Source organism: Podarcis gaigeae (assembly GCF_964106915.1).
Source record: "Podarcis gaigeae genome assembly, chromosome: 17".
NCBI lineage: Eukaryota > Metazoa > Chordata > Lepidosauria > Squamata > Lacertidae > Podarcis > Podarcis gaigeae.
In genome coordinates this window covers 41,139,079-41,158,894 of record NC_139694.1, presented here as the reverse complement: position 1 = coordinate 41,158,894, position 19,816 = coordinate 41,139,079, and the positions used below count along the sequence as shown (strand labels likewise).

General features: G+C 49.7%; 1 protein-coding gene and 1 long non-coding RNA gene across 8 annotated transcripts in view; one reads left to right on the top strand and one right to left on the bottom strand.

The window, feature by feature from the left end:
• CDK16 (cyclin dependent kinase 16) overlaps positions 1-9,422 on the top strand; it is a 61,880-nt gene extending 52,458 nt beyond the window's left edge. For 3 of the 7 annotated variants that reach the window (XM_083719259.1, XM_083719256.1, XM_083719262.1), the window contains 4 exons: positions 154-196; positions 680-770; positions 3,888-3,965; positions 5,158-9,422. In XM_083719259.1, coding sequence (XP_083575385.1) covers positions 154-196; positions 680-770; positions 3,888-3,965; positions 5,158-5,195 — 250 coding nt within the window. In that variant the 3' untranslated portion in view covers positions 5,196-9,422. Of the gene's footprint in view, positions 1-153; positions 197-679; positions 771-3,887; positions 3,966-4,481; positions 4,532-5,157 lie in introns of all 7 variants that reach the window. The other 4 variants (XM_083719261.1, XM_083719258.1, XM_083719260.1 and 1 more) reach the window with 2 other exon arrangements.
• The window catches only part of LOC310835355, a 300,425-nt gene that overhangs the window by 41,971 nt on the left and 238,638 nt on the right, over positions 1-19,816 (bottom strand). The window lies entirely within an intron of this gene.

Here is a 19,816-nt window from a genome sequence, read left to right as displayed (position 1 = left end):
CCTGCCCCTTTTCCAAACCAGTTGCCAACCCGTAGTTGGGAGGTACTTTGCTCATTTACAAGCCCCTATTAATGCTGAGCACCTCCACCTGGGAAGCAGGGCCTCCGTTTCCCTTCCAGAGCCTGATCTTCCTTTTCTCCTGGATCTCCACAGGCTGGATAGCGAAGGGGCTGACCTCCTGGGGAAGCTGCTGCAGGTGAGAAGTTGTGGCTCCTCTTTGTCTCTCCCTCCGGCCGGAGGCGGACCTTTATTGTCTTTGCAGCTTCAGGTGACAGGAAGGCCTTCTCTGCTGGGGCTGAATGGCCTGGCCTTGCCCTCCTCAGGGAATTGCAGAATGGATTGATGACTGTGAGCCTTATGTGGCATTGCACTTGTCCATCTTCAGGGGCTTGTTGTTTGTGCCAAGAAAAACATAACACAGCTGCCCTTTGGGAACAAAATGGAAACCAGGCTGGGGAAAGCCGGTGTGGGGATTAGAACATGTGGTGAAGGAGTCCTCTCTATCCAGCCAGGGGACTGCTGGGCATAGCTTACTCCTGGGTAAATGGCTATACATTCCCACTTCTGCTCAGAATGGCATTCCTGGTGGAAGCAGAAGGGCAGGCACCTCTCTTTGCAGCACAGCAGTTGATCTCTCTTGTCTTCTCTTCTTCCCCCTCCCTGTTCTCTCCCGACGCAGTTTGAGGGCAGGAAGCGGATCTCTGCAGACGAGGCCATGCGGCACCTGTTCTTCCACAGTCTGGGCGAACGAGTCCTCAAACTCCCAGACAGTAGGTGCAAGCTGGGGAGGGAGAGAGGGAAGGAGGCCGGCACTATGGGACATGGGGATGGGCATATCGATGTACGTATGGGCAGGTGGTCTTGGCCTCTGAGTGTGGACCAGCAGGGTAGGGTCTATGGTATTGATCTGTGATCTGTTGCCCCTGGAGTGGGAGTGCAGGATCCCCCCCCCCCCAATTTCTCAGGTTCCTCTGTTATTTTGTAGGGCTGCCAGATTTGATTTGTTTAAATGGCAGATGAGTTTTGCTTGATTAATTGGTGAAGGCAAGTTTTGATCTGTGAGGCTAAAAGTTAAGGGAACAATAGCTTATTTTGAAGCTGTTTTGCTTCTGATTGGTTGGAAGCCTGAAGGGAAAGAATTGGCTGGCCAGCGCAAGAGGTGGAATTCTGCCCCCACCCGCCAGCTGGTTTCTTCTCACTGCTCCCTTGCGATTGTTTCCAGAGCAGCAGTGATGGTAGAAGCAACCAGTTTCTGTGCCACCCTTAAGTGGGCAGGAGCTCTGTCAGGGTCCAGGTGTTGCAACCTGGTGTACCCTTTGGTGCCCTGGGCTCAGCCCTGGAAGCCTTTTCACCCACCTGCCCTCTTACGTGCATGTATCTCAGCTTATGCTGCCGCTCTCCTTCAGCCTTCTCCTCGTCTCTCCTGCTTTTCCCTCACCACAGGCAGCTTTCTGGTCCTTAGCCTTCTCCTCCTACGGAGACTTTCATCCCAGACAAGCTGCAAAGTATCTGGTTTCACAGAAATTGGACTGTAGACCTTTTTTGCTGCTGAGAGGTTGAATCCCTATGAAGCTGGACTGTTTATAGGCAATCCATAACATCAACCCAGTTGAGCCAATTAGAGTTAGAGGCAAATAATAATAATAATAATAATAATAATAATAATAATTTATTTGTACCCCAGCCACTTCCAACAAAAAATAAAAATACATTAAAATGTCACACCTTAAAAACTTCCCTAAAAAGGGCTGCCTTCCGATGTCTTCTAAATGTCAGGTAGTTGTTTATCGCTTTGACATCTAATGGGAGGGTGTTCCACGGGGCGGGTGCCACTACCAAGAAGGTTCTGGTTCCCTGTAACTTCACTTCTTGCAGTGAGGGAACCGCCAGAAGGCCCTTGGCGCTGGACCTCAGCGTACGGGCTGAACGATGGGGGTGGAGACACTCCTTCAGGTATACCAGGCCAAGGCCGTTTAGGGCTTTCAAGGTCAGCACCAACACTTTGAATTGTGCTCGGAAACGTACTGGGAGCCAATGTTGGTCTTTCAAGACCGGTGTTATGTGGTCTCGGTGGCCGCTCCTAATCACCAGTCTAACTGCCTCATTCTGGATTACTTGTAGTTTCTGGGTCACCTTCAAAGATAGCTCCATGTAGAGCGCATTGCAGTAGTCCAAGCGGGAGATAACCAGAGCATGCACCACTCTGGCGAGACAGTACGCGGGCAGGGAGGGTCTCAGCCTGTGTACTAGATGGAGCTGGTAGACAGCTGCCCTGGATACAGAATTGACCTGCGCCTCCATGGACAGCTGTGAGTCCAAAATGACTCCCAGGCCATGCACCTGGTCCTTCAGGGGCACAGTTACCCCATTCAAGACCGGGGAGTCCTCCACACCTGCCCGCCCCCTGTCCCCCTAAAACAGTACTTCTGTCTTGTCAGGATTCAACCTGAATCTGTTAGCCACCACCCATCCTCACACAAGACCTTCACCGCCTTCACTGGTTCTGATTTGAAAGAAAGGTAGAGCTGGGTATCATCTGCAAATTGATGAAACCAAACCCAAACCCCCTGATGATCTCTCCCAGCGGCTGCATGTAGATGTTAAAAAGCATAGGGGAGATGACAGAACCCTGAGGCACCCCACAAGTGAGAGCCCAGGAGTCTGAACACTCATCCCTTAACACCACTTTCTGAACGCAACCCAGGAGAAAGGAGCGGAACCACTGTATAACAGTGCCCCCAGCTCCCAGCCCCTCTAGACGGTCCAGAAGGATGTTATGGTCAATGGTATCAAAAGCCGCTGAAAGATCCAGCAGAACTAGGAAACAGCTTTCACCTTTGTCCCTAGCCTGCCGGAGATCATCAACCAGCACGGCCAAGGCAGTTTCAGTCCCATGATGAGGCCTGAATCCCGATTGTAAGGGATCCAAATGGTCCACATCCTTCAGGCGTGCCTGGAGTCGTTCAGCAACCACTTGCTCAATCACTTTGCCCAAGAATGGAAGATTTGAGACTGGGCAGTAGTTGGCCATACTGGCCGCATCTAAAGATGGTTTTTTAAGAAGCGGTTTAATGACTGCCTCTTTCAGTGGGTCTGGGAAGGCTCCCTCACAGAGGGAAGCATTCACCACCCCACAGAACCCATCGCCCAACCCTTCCCGGCTTGCTTTTATTAGCCAGGATGGGCAACGATCAAGGAGACAGGTGGTTGGTTTCACGCATCTAAGCAACCTGTCTACATCCTCGGGGGTAATGGATTGAAATTGATTCCATGCAACTCGACCAGACAGGACTCTAGCACTCACCCACCCCGGCCCTGCTCCCACAGTGGAGTCTACCTCCTTCCGAATATGAGTGACTTTATCTGCAAACAACTTTGCAAAACCATTGCAGGAGATTAAGTGGCATTTCCTACTACTAATTGGGAAAGGTTATTTAAATTTAATCAGTTAATCATTTAACTTATGTAAGCAGTTAATAAAAAAAATCATTTGATCACCGTATTATTTTTTCCTCTTAACGCTGAAGGTTGGTGAAGAATGTATAGTTTGAGCCTAAGCTGCAATAAGATTTAACACACTTTCAAAATTGATCTGAATTTTTAATATATTAAGTGTCATTGTTGAGAGGCAACCTGCCCCGTCCCTAATTGAAGGATGTGTTTTAAAAATGTGGATCTAGAGATCTAATTATTTATTTATTAAATTTATATCCCACCTCCCCAAAGGAGCCCAGTAGGGAAAACCCACAATTTTCAGAAGAGTTCCCACAAAATGGATTCTAGCTGCAGTTAGATGCTTTCTCCTATTATTTTTGCAGACTAGCAGCTCCTGTAAAAGGCTCTCACCTGCTCTTGTGTTTCTTCCTTTCCATCTCCTCCTCTTGCAGCAACGTCAATATTTGCACTAAAGGAGATTCAGTTGCAGAAAGAGACGGGCCTGAGATCGGCTTCCCTGCCCGAATCAGGTGAGAGGCTACTGCCTAAGCAATGAGAGCCCCGCCCACTGGGAATCAAGCCCCACCCACTTTTACTCCAGCACTTTCCCCAAACGTTCCTCCCCATCCTTTCCTACTCAGAAGTCACCCAAGCCAGAGTCAGTCCTTGGATGAGGCCAAGGCCAGGCAGCAGCTGCAGTTGCCAGAGCAGGAAGCAGAGAGACCCCACCAAAGAACTTCCCCACAGATTATGCCCCTGGGTGTTAGTTAATGCATGAGAGGGGAATGGGTGCTTCTTAGATTCTCTGCCTTGGCAGCTCTCTCCATCCTCCCTCTTGTGACCAGGTAGTCCTGCCACTCAGCATTGTCAGGGGCAAGCTGGTCCTTGACAGCCTCTTCCTTGCCTCTTGTCCCTTCTCCTCCCCCCAAGGCCATCTACTGGTGGGGGAGAGCTCTGGTCCCACCTTCCAGGTTAGAGATGCAGCTGTACAGTCCCTGTAGCAATTGTCTACAACTGTGCGGTGAACGGTCTCTCCTCTCCCACAGGCAGCGCCGCGTTCCGGGTAGTGGACACTGAATTTTAGCCACCAGGTCAGGTATATGTGCCGCCTCTCTTCCATCAGCACCCCCTCCTGTTCTCAGCATGACAAGGTGGCTCCCCCCTCTCTCATCAGCATATGGTTGTGGTCCTTTCTGCATCCCTGATCCCACCAACCCCGATACACACCAGCTCGTGGGTGCTGTATCACTTGGGATCAGAAGCAGGGAGAAGAGAGGTCAGGCGCTGGAGGTGCGGGGAGGGAGCCAGGGTGCAAAGAGCACACGGAGCAGAGCGCGGAGGCCTAGAGGCTGAGCTGTGAGCCAGGACGGCCCTCCACCACAAACTCAGCACCAAGAGGGCCTCAGGCAGGCCGCCCTGAGTCTCAATCTCTCATCTGCATTGTGGGAATATGGTGCTCATCTACCTTGTAGAGTGTAGAGTGTAGAGTGACCGAGATAACATATGGAAAACATGCATTTACAGAGAGCTGCTCCCTACGTAGTTGTAAGAATCACTGGGAAACACTTCAGGGAGGTCAAAGCCTTCTAGAAAGCTTGGAGCTGGAATAGATCCAGAAATGTCATCTAGTCCATCCCCCTGCCAATGCAGGAAATCTGCCCAACCTTTTCTTCGATGCTTAGATTTCTTAGATGCCCATAACCCTTTGCTGTTTTCCTGCAGTGAATGGGCAGAACGGACGACCAAGCCTGCTGCTTTGAAACCTGTGGATTGGGGTTGGTGGGGGCAGGAGCTAAGACAGCTCCCCCACCCCGCGGACACTCCCACTGCCGGCTTCTCCATATCAGACGGTGGAGCAAGGACTTGTGCTGGGATTTCGTAGGGGTGAGGGCTGGGGGCAGCGATGCCAAGTAGAAGTGCAGCCTGGCCAGCACCCGACAGCCAGGCACGGATGCCCTCTGCTGCTGTGGAATGGACTGCCCCCCCCCCCACGTGGTGTTTCATTTTATTTTTTAAGTTTTATTTTTTCAATGCAATACTATAAATATTATATTTGCAAATATCTATAGAGAGACACCCCTGCCCTCGCCTCTCCGTTTCTGGGGAGTGTACAGTATTAACTACAAGGGAGCCCACCCCCCTCCCCACTTGGTTGGACCGGGGAGAGAAGCATGGAGGAGGAGGAGGGAGGAGGAGCATGGGGCCCACTGTGTCTGGGTCCTAATCCGCTGTATATCTTGGAGCTGTGAACAACGTCAGTGATTTGGAAGAAGGGAAGCTCTTTTTTTCATGTGAATTTTCTCTCTCCCCCACCCCCAAGTCTCAATCACCTTTCTGTGGACTTGGGGCAAGATCTTTTCCCGTTGCGGATACTTGTTTAGGAGTCCAAGTGTTGAACAGGCAAGCAGGTATCCTCAAGGAACAGAACACAATCCCATCTTTTCCTAGCCAACTCGATCCCTATCAAGATTATTCATCTGTCTGGCTTTTCTGCTACAGCGAGCCCCCCCCCCCCGCTTCCAATTAGATGTGCCACTTACTTGCTCCTCCCGATTTTCTCCTCACACCAAAGCCAAGTCCCATGTTTCTTCTCTTGCTTGTGTCTTCCTTTGGTCTTGATTTGTGCCTCGCTCGGGCTCTCCCCACACCCTCAGCCAACGCTGTCAGTCTCGGCTGAGTTACTCCTGTCAACCGGTCACGCCTCTTGCATTACTTGCTTATACTCAGGGTTTGATCTTCTTCCTTTGCCTTTGCTGGCCCTGTCCACCAGGAACTTAAACACAGGTGCCATTTATTTCAACCAGGCATGTGTAGGAGAAGTCCCTGGTGGGTTGGGCCTCATCCATCCCCCACCCTCCATTTCATACTTTCATGTCCTGCAGTGCTTAGATGATCACTCTTCGTTGCTTGTTCCATGTTTCCTGAATCCAAACAGCTCTGTTTTTAATGGTACCACCCAAACTCTTTGCTGATATATTGACACTGAGGTGCCCTCCAGATGTTACTGAACCCCAGCTCCCATCAGCCCTGGCTAGAATGGCCAGTGGTCAGGGACAATGGGATTTGTAGTCCGTCAGCATCTGCAGAGCACCATATTGGACACTCCTTAGATGGTCTTCGTGAAGAGAACCCTTGTCTTGGCCCCTATTCCACTGTATTTTCTTTCACAGAAGTCTGTGTCGGTCTCTGCAAGCTTAACAGCTTCCCCCTTCTGTGTCCCCTTTACTTAGTTGCTTCTCAGACTGTAATCCAATGACCAGGTCCTACTCTGTCCCACATGAAAAGTAAACCAGTAGCTCTTCTGAGGCTCACCAACTTCCACTCCTTCACTCACAGGCCAGCCACTCAAGGGTTAATGGGCCCTTGGCTCAGCTCTTTATGCAGTGATCTCAGAAGTCACTCAGTTCCTGCCCAAGGGCTAAGCCCAGCTTTTATCATCAGACACTGCTTGGCCTCATGCTAAGTCTTGACTCCAAAGACTTACTCATCTTAGCTTCTCCTCTTGTTTTTTGCAACACAGAAGCAAGTGGTGCAGAACTGGTGGCCCTCTGGAAGCTGCTGGACTCCAGCTCTCATCAGTCCCAGCCAGTGTGGCAAATGATGAGGGATGATGGGAGTTGTAGTCCAGGGAGATCTAGAGGGCCACAGGTTCTCCATCCCTGAAGCAAGCTATCAGTTCCTCAAAGGCCAGTCAATCCCATATCTCTCCTTACACTAAATCTTCCTTTAAGCAAAGGAAACATTGGAGATTCCTGCCTGCCTGAGGGATCTCCAAAGATTTCGGCTCACTATGCTTCCTACTCAGAGGTGCCTCAAGGGAAGAGGGAAATGTCAACCACACTTGTCCCCAGCTTACGAACCCCAACTGTATTGCAGCTTCCCAGGTGGCTAGGACTCTTCTTTCCAGGTCAGGACAGAGGCCTGGGTGTGAAGAACTAAAGGGAGCAGATCCAAAGGCTGCCCATTTGCTCTCTGCATGTTTCTGGACAAAGTGGCACCCGGCCTTCTCCCTTTGATCACAGCATAGAGAGAGTGAGTGAGTGTGTTTGTGTGTGTTTATATGTACATATGTAACCATTTTTATATACAGCATGAAGCACTTGTAAGTTTCACAAATCTCCACCCTCCCACAATGAGAGCCATATTATGATGATGATGATGATGATGATGATGATGATGATTACAACTACAACTATTATAACCCTCAGGCAACATAAAAGATATCTGGGAAGGAGTCTCCTCCATAGAGGATATGCCTTGGGCTGGAATTCAAGGACTCCACAGCCTGGGAGGGTAGACAGATCTGAGAGCCCCCAGCATGCAAGGCATGGTCACCTGATGCCAAAGGACAGCTGCTGTGAATAGGCCAAGGCCAAGGGTGTCTTTACAAAGGGGACCCAATAAGCAGGAAATGCCAGCCCTTCAGATCAGAGAACAGCAACGAAGGGTCTTTGTTTAGCCCAATAACCTGCCTGCATGACACACCCCCCCCCCCGTTCCTTGCTTGTTCCAGTTTAGACTCCCATTTCCATTTAGTCTCTTCCATTGGGTGCACCATAATTGTGCTAGGTGGGCCTGTTTCTGAAGCCCATCCAATCACAGTTGCCCTCTTCTTACCTGTTTCTTCCTTAAGAGCTGTGGTGTTGCAAAAAGCTCTTTTGGTCTCTGAATTCTCCATCCATCTCTGGGGTATCAATCCCATTTCCCATAGGAACTTCCATTCAAGGTGCATGTGTTCTGTTGCACCTTTACTATTGCACAGTGAGGGCAGAATGCTTTCCTGTGGTTTAGCCCTGGCTGTGGTTTGCTGCCTTAATGCTGATTAAGGTTCCAGGTATCCAATGAAACCTCTGTTGAATTTGCCAAGCTAAATCCTTCTCCCACAGGGTGCATCTCAGTAATATGGAAAGAAAGGGGCAGGGAAACTGCCTTGAGTGTTCACTCAATTCAGATGTAATGGTTAGCTACTAATAGCATAAACTGTTTTATGAGCCCCACTACAAACCATGGTTTCAGATCTTGGTTTGCAGCCTATCCCTAGCCATGGTTTAGGTACTGAGACTAAACACTTAATTGTGGTTGAGGACAATGGACCATGGTTAATTAAGTGTTGGGCCTGCATTGGGCCTGTGGGAGCTCCTTTTTCAGTGCAGCCTGGGTAGAATAGTGGGGAGACGCTGGCCAAAATACATGGTGCCACTTTTTTGAGGGGGTCCAAAATCCAATCTGATTTGGTTCATGGAACTGCTTTCCATTTTGTCTGCTGTTGGCAGATAAGGAGTGGGATTCTAAAGTTCAGGGAACTGTAGCAAAAGGGGGACATAGCTGTGCTGCACCCATCCACTGCCCCCCCCCTCAATTAAGTGCCAGGGTTCTGATTGGGCTAAAATGTACAGCCCCTCCCCCACCCCCGGATTGAGAATTCTCAGAGGTGAACAGGGGGGACAAATGCCACAAGAATTCAACCAGCATGGATTTCCTCTTGGGGCACATCTGGATAAGAACATCTGGATTGTATCTCTGCGTGTGAGAGGGAAACCCTAAACGATGTATTGGACAATGAATGTACAGAGGACCTGGACTTTGCTCTTTTGTGTGTAGCGGGGGTAGGGGAGTTCCCCAGAATTTGTTTCTGGGCTGGAGGTGATAAACCAACCCTTCCTTGCAGCAAACTGAAACCCTGGAGCAGATAATCATTCACATTTGGAGCGGACTTCTCTTCCTGTGCTTCCCTGCCCCCTTTGACAGAGTAGATATGGAGATCAGTTGTCCTGGTACGGAAAAGGGAATTCTTGTTCTTGTACATAACTTGAATTGAGGGAGCAGCCTTCTATTTATCAAATAAGAAATTTATCATTGCAGAAGAAAACTCCCTGCGGAAGGACATGGGCAGACTTCTCTTTCCCAGGTGCTCCCTCTGCCCCTGTTCAGAGTGAACAAATGCGCCATATTCAGATGTACGGAACTGAATAAAAAGTCTCCAACAATTCTGGGTGTTTGAGGCTTCTCACTGGGACCCACGTGGCAGGAGACTCTCTGGCTTGGTGGGGTTATGGAGGAAAGCGTTCTGCTTCAGCCTTGGTGGTACACTTGGACCAGGCTGTCCTTTGCAAGGAGCAAGGGGGGGAACCCCCTCCCTAGCCTTTCCCCGTGGAATATTCTGTTGGTAGTGCTGTTTCTTCCAGGTGTTTTGCCCCTGCTGCAAAAGTTACAAAAGCTTCACAGCTCGGCTTTTACTGAAATCAGATGTAACATTTAGAAGTATAACCTGTGGTTTATGAGCACCAATTCAAACAGTGGTTTCAGATCTTGGGTTCTGGCCAATCCTTCAGGGCTGCACTTTCTGCATTCAAACCTCACACTCGCCATTGCCTGAAGAGCTCATTGACATCTCTTTCTTAGTATTACACAACATCTCAGAGGCAGTTTGTGTTCTCGGTAGAGTTCTTGCTTTGCATGCAAAAGATCTCAAGCTCAATATCCCTGCATCGCCTGGTTGCTCATTTGGTGAGAGCATGGTGCTGATAATACTGTTTTGCTGTGCTCTGCTGTCTAATGGTTAGAGCAAGCAGGGATTTCTTTTGGATCCCAGCAGATGGAAGACTGGTGGACTGATAGATAAAGGAGGAAGTGGTTTATTGATTGGCAAATACTAACAATATTAATAGGCATGAGCTCAACTGCACATCCTGCCCACCACTAAGAGACTGCTCCGACACTTCAGGCTGGTGGGCAGGTCACACACCTGGGTGGTAAAAGAGGTCGGTCCCTGCACTGCGGATTCTTCTGTTCCTTCTAGTTTCTCAGCTCTTTGGTGCTTCTTCAGAGACTGAGCTCATCTCCTCAGGTCGGTGCTTTTATAGGCAAAGAAAGGACTCCATGCCAGGTTGTACAGGTTTTCAGCAGCAAGCCAAAGTTCATGTCCAAGTGCCAGTTCAGTGGCTGGGTCAAGGGAGCCCTGTCCGCTAGAACTCCTCTGCTTATCAGGCCAGCTGGCTAGACCTGCGCTTGATGCCCACTAACTCCTCATTGTACAGATAGATTTATGGCAAAGCTGGATTGGGAGCAGATGCACCATCTAACGACAGATTTCTGCCACGGCCACAACATGAGAGAGAGAGAGAGAGAAAGTTTTACTGCTGCACTTACCTTGAGATCAAGAAACGCCACTTTCGGGCACTGCTTGAGCAATACAAATGCCAAGGTTGCAGGTTTGATCCCCATATTCAGGGGTGAGGAAACTTGTTTTAGGAGGGGGCTTGTTCACTGCCCCTCAGACCTTGTGGCGGGCTGGACTGCGCGTGCGCACGCACACACACACGTGGTGGAGGGGGGCTTCTTTCTCTCCCCCAGCCCCTCCCGCTTTCCTACCTCCTCTGCCACTCTGCCTGTGGTTGGGAGCCAGCGGTGGTGGTGGCACCTCTCCTTTCTAGGCCAGCTTTCCCGGGTGCCAGGCATGGGGCCAACAGGCATGCCAAGCTCCAGCCGAAGCCCCGCGACGTGCCCATCATGATGCCCACAGCATGGCCATGGACGGAGAGGCCAGTGGGCGAGTGGCGAGTCTGGGCCGCACCTTAGCACACGGGTGGCAAGGCTTCAGATTGGCTGGCACCAATCAAAGCCCAGCTCCCTTCTTCTGCAGGGTGGGGAGAAGCCAGGAGGGAGGAGGCACCGCAATGGTGTGTGTGTGTGTGTGGGGGGGTAAATGGCGCCTAAAATTTTTTGCAAAATAAAATAAAATGGTGCCGCCCAAATGATCACGTTGATCCAAGCAGCAATTCCAGGATAGTCCGCGGGCCAGATCCAGAGGGCAATTGGCCCTGATCCGGCCTGCAGGCCTTAGTTTGCCGACCCAAGCCATATGGGACTGCTGCATATCCCTGCATTGCAGGGGGTTGGACTATGTGATCCTCAGGATCCCTTCCAATTCTATGATCTCCAGGTGGAGCTAAGGGAGACTCCTGCCCAAATACCATTTCAACACAACATCCTATGCAGAATATGGTGTTTTATGTGTACAGATGCAGATGTATAACATTAAGATTTCAGACAAACCAGATTTGCAAAATGCAAACATTTGTGTGGCTGTGAGGCTTGTAATTCAATCCAGCTTCCCCTGTGTCACAAAGTCACGCCAACAAAACCTGAAAAGGGCTCTGCTAGTGAAAGAAAATAGGCAGGAAAATTGCCCAGAAGAGGTACATTGTGAGATTAAACCAATTATACAAAATGTTCCCCCTTTTAAAATGGTGATGATGATGATGATACTGATAAGAATAATTTATTATTTATACCCCGCCCACCCGGCTGGCTTTCCCCAGCCACTCTGGGCGGCTTCCAACAATGATTAAAAATACATGAGGCTGTGTTTTTGCAAAAGGAAGTCAGGAAGTGCAGCACCAAAGAGTTTGCCAGGTGTGTCCTGGACTTTGGGCATTTTACAGCAACTTGTGTAAAAACTGCTGATCTAGGCACAGTCTTGATGACGGAGGGACATCTGGTATACTAAAGAAACTTGCAGGTAAAACCCCCCACATCCTATAATTAAGCACCATAGGATGTCTTTAAAAGGAGCCTAGTCCAGCATAAAGTTCTCCCTCTGCCTTTTGCAGGGGAATTGGCTTGAAATTGTAATGGTGTATTCATGGGGGGGGGGGCCTCAGTCCCACGGCTCAATATAGCCCCCCAGGCCTCTGTCTCTCTGGCCCTCATAACGCTCCAAGGGCCACACCCTTCCCTGACATTGGTTCCCACCCCAAGAGTTTTTGCCTGCCTGGGATGTGCCCTTCAGCACCGATGCAGCTTTCTTCTTATCTGGATGGATGGAAAGGGGTGAGTGTGGGGCACAAATCAGCGTCCTGTACAAAGGTAAAATACATTTGTTGCTCCACCCACATTCCCCTCTGGCTCCGCCCACCAAAGGCGCCTGGCCCACAGAGGGCTCCACACTAGTGCGGGGCTCAGATTCGGGCCAGTCCTACTCCTGGAGAGATTATTATTATTAATACCAGCCTTCATCAGAAGACCCTGAACATACTTCTCTCTCTCTCACAACTTATCCTGCGCACTCCAGTTTTCCGATTGCCACAGAAATAGAAAGCAGGAAATCTGCATTTTATGCAGGGTTTTCTTTGATATCTCCATACTTACCCAAAAGTACTTGCTCCACAATCCTTTTCAAAAGAGCAAGAAATTGGTGAGGGTTCCCCCACCCTTAAAAATGATTTTATTTGCATAGCAAATGCAAAGAGCCAGCCTCCTCCATCTCTGTTTAAGCTCTGCCTTTCTCCGCCCAGGGTCGCCATTTGCCGTTGGACTGCAACTTCCGTCATCCTTAGATAGCAGGACCAGTGGTCAGGGATGATGAGAGTTGTAGTCCAGCTTGGAGTTCAAAATGAAGCAGGGCAAAGGCTAATAGAGTTCTGTCAAGAGAACAAGCTGGTCATCACAAACACTCTTTTCCAACAATACAACACATGAACATCACCAGATGGGCAGCATCAAAATCAGATTGATTATATTCTCTGCAGCTAAAGATGGAGAAGCTCTATACAGTCAGCAAAAACAAGACCTGGAGCTGACTGTGGCTCAGATCATCAGCTTCTTATAGCAAAATTCAAGCTTAAACTGAAGAAAGTAGGGCAAACCACTGGGCCAGTAAGATACAATCTAAATCAAATCCCTTATGAATACACAGTGGAAGTGAGGAGCAGTTTTAAGGATTTGGATGGAGGCTTGTAACATTATACAGGAGGCAGCAACATAAACCATCCTAATGAAAAGGAAATGCAAGAAAGCAAAGTGGCTGTCCAACGAGGCCTTACAAATAGTGGGGGAGAGAAGGCAAGCAAAATGCGAGGGAGATAGCGAAAGATACAGGAAATTGAATGCAGATTTCCAAAAAATAGCAAGGAGAGACAAGAAGGCCTTCTTAAATGAGCAGTGCAAAGAAATACAGGGAAACAATAGAATGGGAAGAACCAGAGATCTGTTCAAGAAAATTGGAGATATGAAAGGCACATTTCGTATAAAGATTACCATAATAAAGGACAAAAGTGGTAAGGACCTAACAGAAGCAGAAGACATCAAGAAGAGGTGGCAAGAATACACAGAGGAATTATACCAGAAAGATATGGCTGTCTCGTACACCCCAGGTAGTGTGGTTGCTGACCTTGAGCCAGACATCCTGGAGAGTGAAGTCAAATGGGCCTTAGAAAGCACTGCTAAAAACAAGGCCAGTGGAAGTGATGACATTCCAGCAGAACTATTAAAAAATTTAAAAGATGGTGCTGTTAAGGTGCTACACTCAATATGCCAGCAAGTTTGGAAAACTCAGCAGTGGCCAGAGGATTGGAGAAGATCAGTCTACATCCCAATCCCAAAGAAGGGCAGTGCCAAAGAATGCTCCAACTACCGCACAATTGCACTCATTTCACACGCTAGCAAGGTTATGCTTAAAATTCTACAAGGAAGGCTCAAGCAGTATGTGGACCGAGAACTCCCAGAAGTGCAAGCTGGATTTAGAAGAGGCAGAGGAACCAGAGACCAAATTGCAAACATGCGCTGGATTATGGAGAAAGCTAGAGAGTTCCAGAAAGACATCTACTTCTGCTTCATTGACTATGCAAAAGGCTTTGACTGTGTTGACCACAGCAAACTATGGCAAGTTCTTAAAGAAATGGGAGTGCCTGATCACCTCATCTGTCTCCTGAGAAATCTCTATGTGGGACATGAAGCTACAGTTAGAGCTGGATATGGAAGAACTGATTGGTTCAAAATTGGGAAAGGAGTACAACAGGGCTGTATATTGTCTCCCTGCTTATTTAACTTATATGCAGAATCCATCATGCGAAAGACTGGGCTGGATGAATCCCTAGCCGGAATTAAGATTGCCGGAAGAAATATCAACAACCTCAGATATGCAGATGACACAACCTTGATGGCAGAAAGTGAGGAGGAATTAAAGAACCTTTAAATGAGAGTGAAAGAGGAGAGCGCAAAATATGGTCTGAAGCTCAACATAAAAAAAAGAAGATCATGACCACTGGTCCCATCACATCCTGGCAAATAGAAGGGGAAGAAATGGAGGCAGTGGGAGATTTTACTTTCTTGGGCTCCATGATCACTGCAGATGGTGACAGCAGCCACGAAATTAAAAGACGCCTGCTTCTTGAGAGAAAAGCAATGACAAACCAAGACAGCATCTTAAAAAGCAGAGACATCACCTTGCCAACAAAGGTCTGTATAGTAAAAGCTATGGTTTTCCCAGTAGTGATGTATGGAAGTGAGAGGTGGACCATAAAGAAGGCTGATTGCCGAAGAATTGATGCTTTTGAATTCTGGTGCTGGAGGAGACTCTTGAGAGTCCCATGGACTGCAAGACGATCAAACCTCTCCATTCTGAAGGAAATCAGCCCTGAGTGTGCACTGGAAGGACAGATCCTGAAGCTGAGGCTCCAAGACTTTGGCCACCTCATGAGAAGAGAAGACTCCCTGGAAAAGACCCTGATGTTGGGAAAGATGGAGGCCACAAGGAGAAGGGGGCGACAGAGGACGAGATGGTTGGACAGTGTTCTGGAAGCTACCGGCATGAGTTTGACCAAACTGCGGGAGGCAGTGAAAGACAGGAGGGCCTGGTGTGCTCTGGTCCAGGGGGTCACGAAGAGTAGGACACGACTGTTGCGACGTGGGGTTTGTGATTTCAGCTCTCTTGACATAATATGCTGGAGACAGTTCTCTAGTAACACTTCTTTATTAAAGCAACAAGACTGAAGACTGAGGAGGGGAGAGCTACATTTATAGGGACAGGGAACAAACTAGAAAGGATACATTTTGGAGGGAACAATATCAGGCAATCACAGTCCTGCCTTTTGGAGGCAACCAATAAGACAGAGGATCCAAATACAGCAGCTTAAATGAACCAATAGTAGCTGTACCCTCTGGAACCAAAAGGCAGTTACTTTACCGTAATGCAAATACAGACAATAATAATACAGATATAAAATCCTTTGACTCAATACACAACACCCCTCCCCCCCAGTGAGCACAGCAGACGTAATCTCTCAGGTACTGTGGGGTCCTACAACTTCTACTTGATCTCCTGACAACAGGTGTTGCCGGTTCTGGATTGGGTGTCACCTGTGGTAGGGGGGCTGCTATAGGGGTTTCGTCAGGAACAGATGGAGTCCCAGACATCTCAGGGTCCCCTACCTGTACCTCGTCATCCTGAGGACTAGCAGACCCTGGTTCATTTGCTGAAGCCCCTGGTGATTGCACCTCTCGGCCATTTTCAGTCTGGTCTTGCAGCTCTGCGTCATTAGCCAGGGATGAATTATCAGACTCCTCCCTGGTGAGCGCCCGGCGCCTCAGCTGATCTATATGTCTCTTCCAAACTTGCCCATTTTCCAAGGTCACATAATAGGACACAGGTCCACTAGCCCGGGTGACCACACCAGCCACCCACCGCGAACCTCGTGAATAGTTCCTCACCCAGACCAGATCTTCAGGGGCGAAATACCTTGTTGTGTCAGTCTCAGCCTGGGGGTTTGCTCTTGAATTACGGTTTGGCATTTTATCCGGGTGGACATAATCCAACACCGTTACCAATCTTCTACCCAAGAGCAGCTCAGCTGGTGACTTGCCCGTCGCAGTACACGGCGTCGCATGCTGCAAAAATAACATTTGCGCGATGCGAGCTGACCAGTTACCCTCCATTAAGTACGCAATGGATTCTTTGGCTGTTCTTACCATGCGCTCTGCCTGCCCATTGGAGGATGGGTGAAAGGGCGCGGATGTGACCCCTCTTATGACGTTATCAGCCAAGAATGCCCTGAATTCTTGGGATACAAAAGCTGCCCCATTATCTGATACAATGGTCTCAGGTAACCCGTGGGTTGCAAACAGCTGCCTCAACACCTTGATTACGGCAGCTGATGCCATGCTAGGGACCATCGCCACTTCTAACCATTTGGAATATGCATCGACGATAACCAAAAAGACCTTCCCCTGGAATGGCCCAGCAAAATCTAAGTGCAGCCGGCTCCAGGGAGATCTGGACTGCTCCCACCAGTGAACTGGTCCTCTGGCCACTTCTGGCCGCACCTCTTGGCATGCCTTGCATGTTCGTACCCATTGTTCTATGTTCTGGTCCATTCCAGGCCACCACACATAACATCGGGCTAGCGACTTCATCCTGACCATTCCCAGGTGTCCCATGTGAAGTGTCTCAAGAACCCTGTTTCTCAGTGGTGCTGGGATGATCACCCTATCTCCGCACAGGAGACAACCCTTATGCATGGATAACTCGTGCTGCCTTGTCGCATAAGGCCTGAATTTGTCTTCATGCGGACCACCTGGCCACCCCCTCCCCACCCAAGTGAGCACACGGGAGAGAACAGCATCTTTCCTCGTTTTCTCAGCAATATCAGTAGCCGTTACAGGAGCCCCAGGAAGTGTTTCCAGTATCATTATGTGCTCTGCTGGAGCAGGATCCTCATTGCTCCCGCCAGGAAGGGGCAATCGACTCAGCGCATCAGCGTGGCACAACCGCTTCCCCGGCACATGGGTCAAGGTGTACTGGAACCCGTTCAGGAATATAGACCAACGCAACATTCTGGGGGAGAGAAATTGCGGCGTTTGTTTGTTCGGGTTGAACAACCCCAACAGTGGTTTGTGGTCCGTTTCAATGGAGAAATGACGACCGTACACATAATCATGGAACTTTTTGATTCCTGCCACAATTGCAAGCGCCTCTTTGTCAATTTGAGCATAGTTGCGCTCCGTGGGCGACAACGTACGGGAATAGAAAGAGATTGGCTTTTCCGACCCATCCGGTTCCCTATGACTCAGCACCGCCCCCAGGCCGTATTGAGAGGCATCACATGCCAGGACCAGCGGCTTCGATTCATCATAATGAGCAAGGACGCTCTTGCTACTCAGCATTCCTCGCAAAGAGTCAAAAGCTTTCTGCTGCTCCTGCCCCCATCGCCACACATTCTTTTTCTGCAACAGTCTATGTAATGGTTCAGCTACCGAAGCTTTCTGGGGTAAGAACGAATGATAAAAGTTAATAAGTCCCAGGAATGACTGCAACTCCGTCTTGTTCTGTGGTCGTGGTGCCTCGATGATGGCCTTAACCTTAGCATCTGTGGGGTGGATGCCTGATGCATCAATTTTAAACCCCAAGAATTCCACAGTTGGCACCCCAAAACTGCATTTTTCCTTTTTTAGTTGCAACCCCACCTCCTTGAACTTGAGCAACACTGCACGGACACGCGCAACCAGTTCCTGTGGGTCTTTTCCAGCAATCAAAACGTCATCAAAAAATGGCAAGACCCCCGGCAGACCTCTTAACAGGCGTTCCATGAGCCCTTGAAAAATCCCTGGGGCCACACAAACTCCAAATTGTAATCTGTTAACTCTGAATGCCCCTCTGAATGTGTGACAATAGTCTGTGCTTCCGCTGATTGTGGGGTTACTGGCAGCTGTTGGTAAGCTTGTGCCAGGTCAAGTTTGGCGAACACCTTGCCCCCAGCCAGTTTAGCCAACAGATGTGATACGACTGGAATGGGGTATGAGTTTCCCCTGAGTGCCTTATTGATAGTACATTTGTAATCAGCACAGATCCTGACTTCCCCATTTGCTTTAAGGGGCGTGACGATTGGAGTCTCCCACTTAGCGGAGTCCACAGGTGAGAGAACTCCCTGCTTGACCAATTTCTCCAGCTCTGCTTCGATCTTGGGTTGCAGTGCAAATGGCACTCGCCTTGGTTTGAGTCGGATTGGGGACACCCCAGGGTCCAATTCGAAGTCAACTGGGGGCCCTTTATAACGACCCAGTTTTCCATTAAAGAGACCAGCAAATTCTTTGCATAATGCCTCGCTCATCTCAGGGCAGGTTTGGATTGAATTAAGCCCTGATATACTCAGTCCCAGGGCGGGAAACCAGTCAGTGCCCAGGAGACTGGGGCGACTGCCCTTCGCAATCACCAGTTTGAGTACCGCCTGTTTGTCCCGGAACTGTACTCTCACGGCACACATTCCCATGACATGGATGCGGCCCGCTGAGTATGACTGCAAAGTTGCCGGGAAGGGCTCCAGAGGGGGCAACGTACCCCTGGGGAAGAATGTCCTCGCGGTCTGGTCCGACACGATAGTGAATCCAGATCCGGAGTCCACCTCCATGTCGCACAGCTGACCCTCAATCTTCACCTTGACGTGTGCCTTGCCTTGCGCTGGAAACTGCACGACCCTCCCGTTGATCTCCGTTACGTAGTGGCAGTCCTTTAGAACATGGTTCGCTGTGGGCAGTCTGCGATGCTCCAGTCTAGGTGCTCCTGTCGCTCCCAACGCCGCCGATCTACAGACCCTGGCAATGTGACCTGTCTTTCCGCACGTCCGGCACATAGCATCCCGGAAATGACAACTCTTCTGCTCATGGTTTCCGCCACAACCAGGGCACTTGCCTCGGTGATCTTTGTGCACTGTGCAGGCCTGACGCACTGACTCGACCCCACGGACTGGGCTCTGGCTTGGAGTAGCCTCTAGCTCGTCCATGGCATGCGCAACTTCTATCTGTGGCTTAGGGACCCTGCGACTGGCATCAAGCTCCTCTCTTTCATAATTCTCCGTGGCGGTGGCCTCCTTCAAGGCTGAAGCAAGGGTAACCTCTTCTTTAGTCACGATGCGTCTTCTGGCTTTCTTGCTGCTCAGACCACCGACAAACCGATCCAGGAGAGTCTCTTCCAGATCTTGGAAGTCGCAGTGCTGAGCGAGCTTCCGCAGTTCAGCTAGAAATGCAGATACAGACTCCCCAGCACGCTGCTGCCTCTTATGAAACTCCATCCGCCGGGCCATCTTGGTCTCAGTAGGCGCTAAATGGCTTGTTAGGCAGGCAAGAATATCTTTGAGAGATGTCTCACTTAGCTTCGCTGGGGCAAGCAATGCCTTGGCCAGCTTGAAGGTCTCAGGCCCACAGTAGCTCAGGGTTAGGGTGGTCCTTCTTTTGCTGGCATCGGTGATCCCTTGAGCCACTGCGAAGAACTCGAAGCGTTCGACGTAGTCTTCCCACGTGTGGGGCTCTGATGGCTGGAAGGGCTCCAATACCCTTGGACTCTCCATTGTCCTGTGGGCAGGGTCGTCTTCTCAGCTGGCCAGTGAGTCTTGTTCTTAGCTACAATCCGGACTCTGAGGCAGGGCTGCGTTTAACTGCTCCTCAGCATTCCGGATCCCACCTTCGTCGCCAGTTGTTGTGACGTGGGGTTTGTGATTTCAGCTCTCTTGACATAATATGCTGGAGACAGTTCTCTAGTAACACTTCTTTATTAAAGCAAACAAGACTGAAGACTGAGGAGGGGAGAGCTACATTTATAGGGACAGGGAAC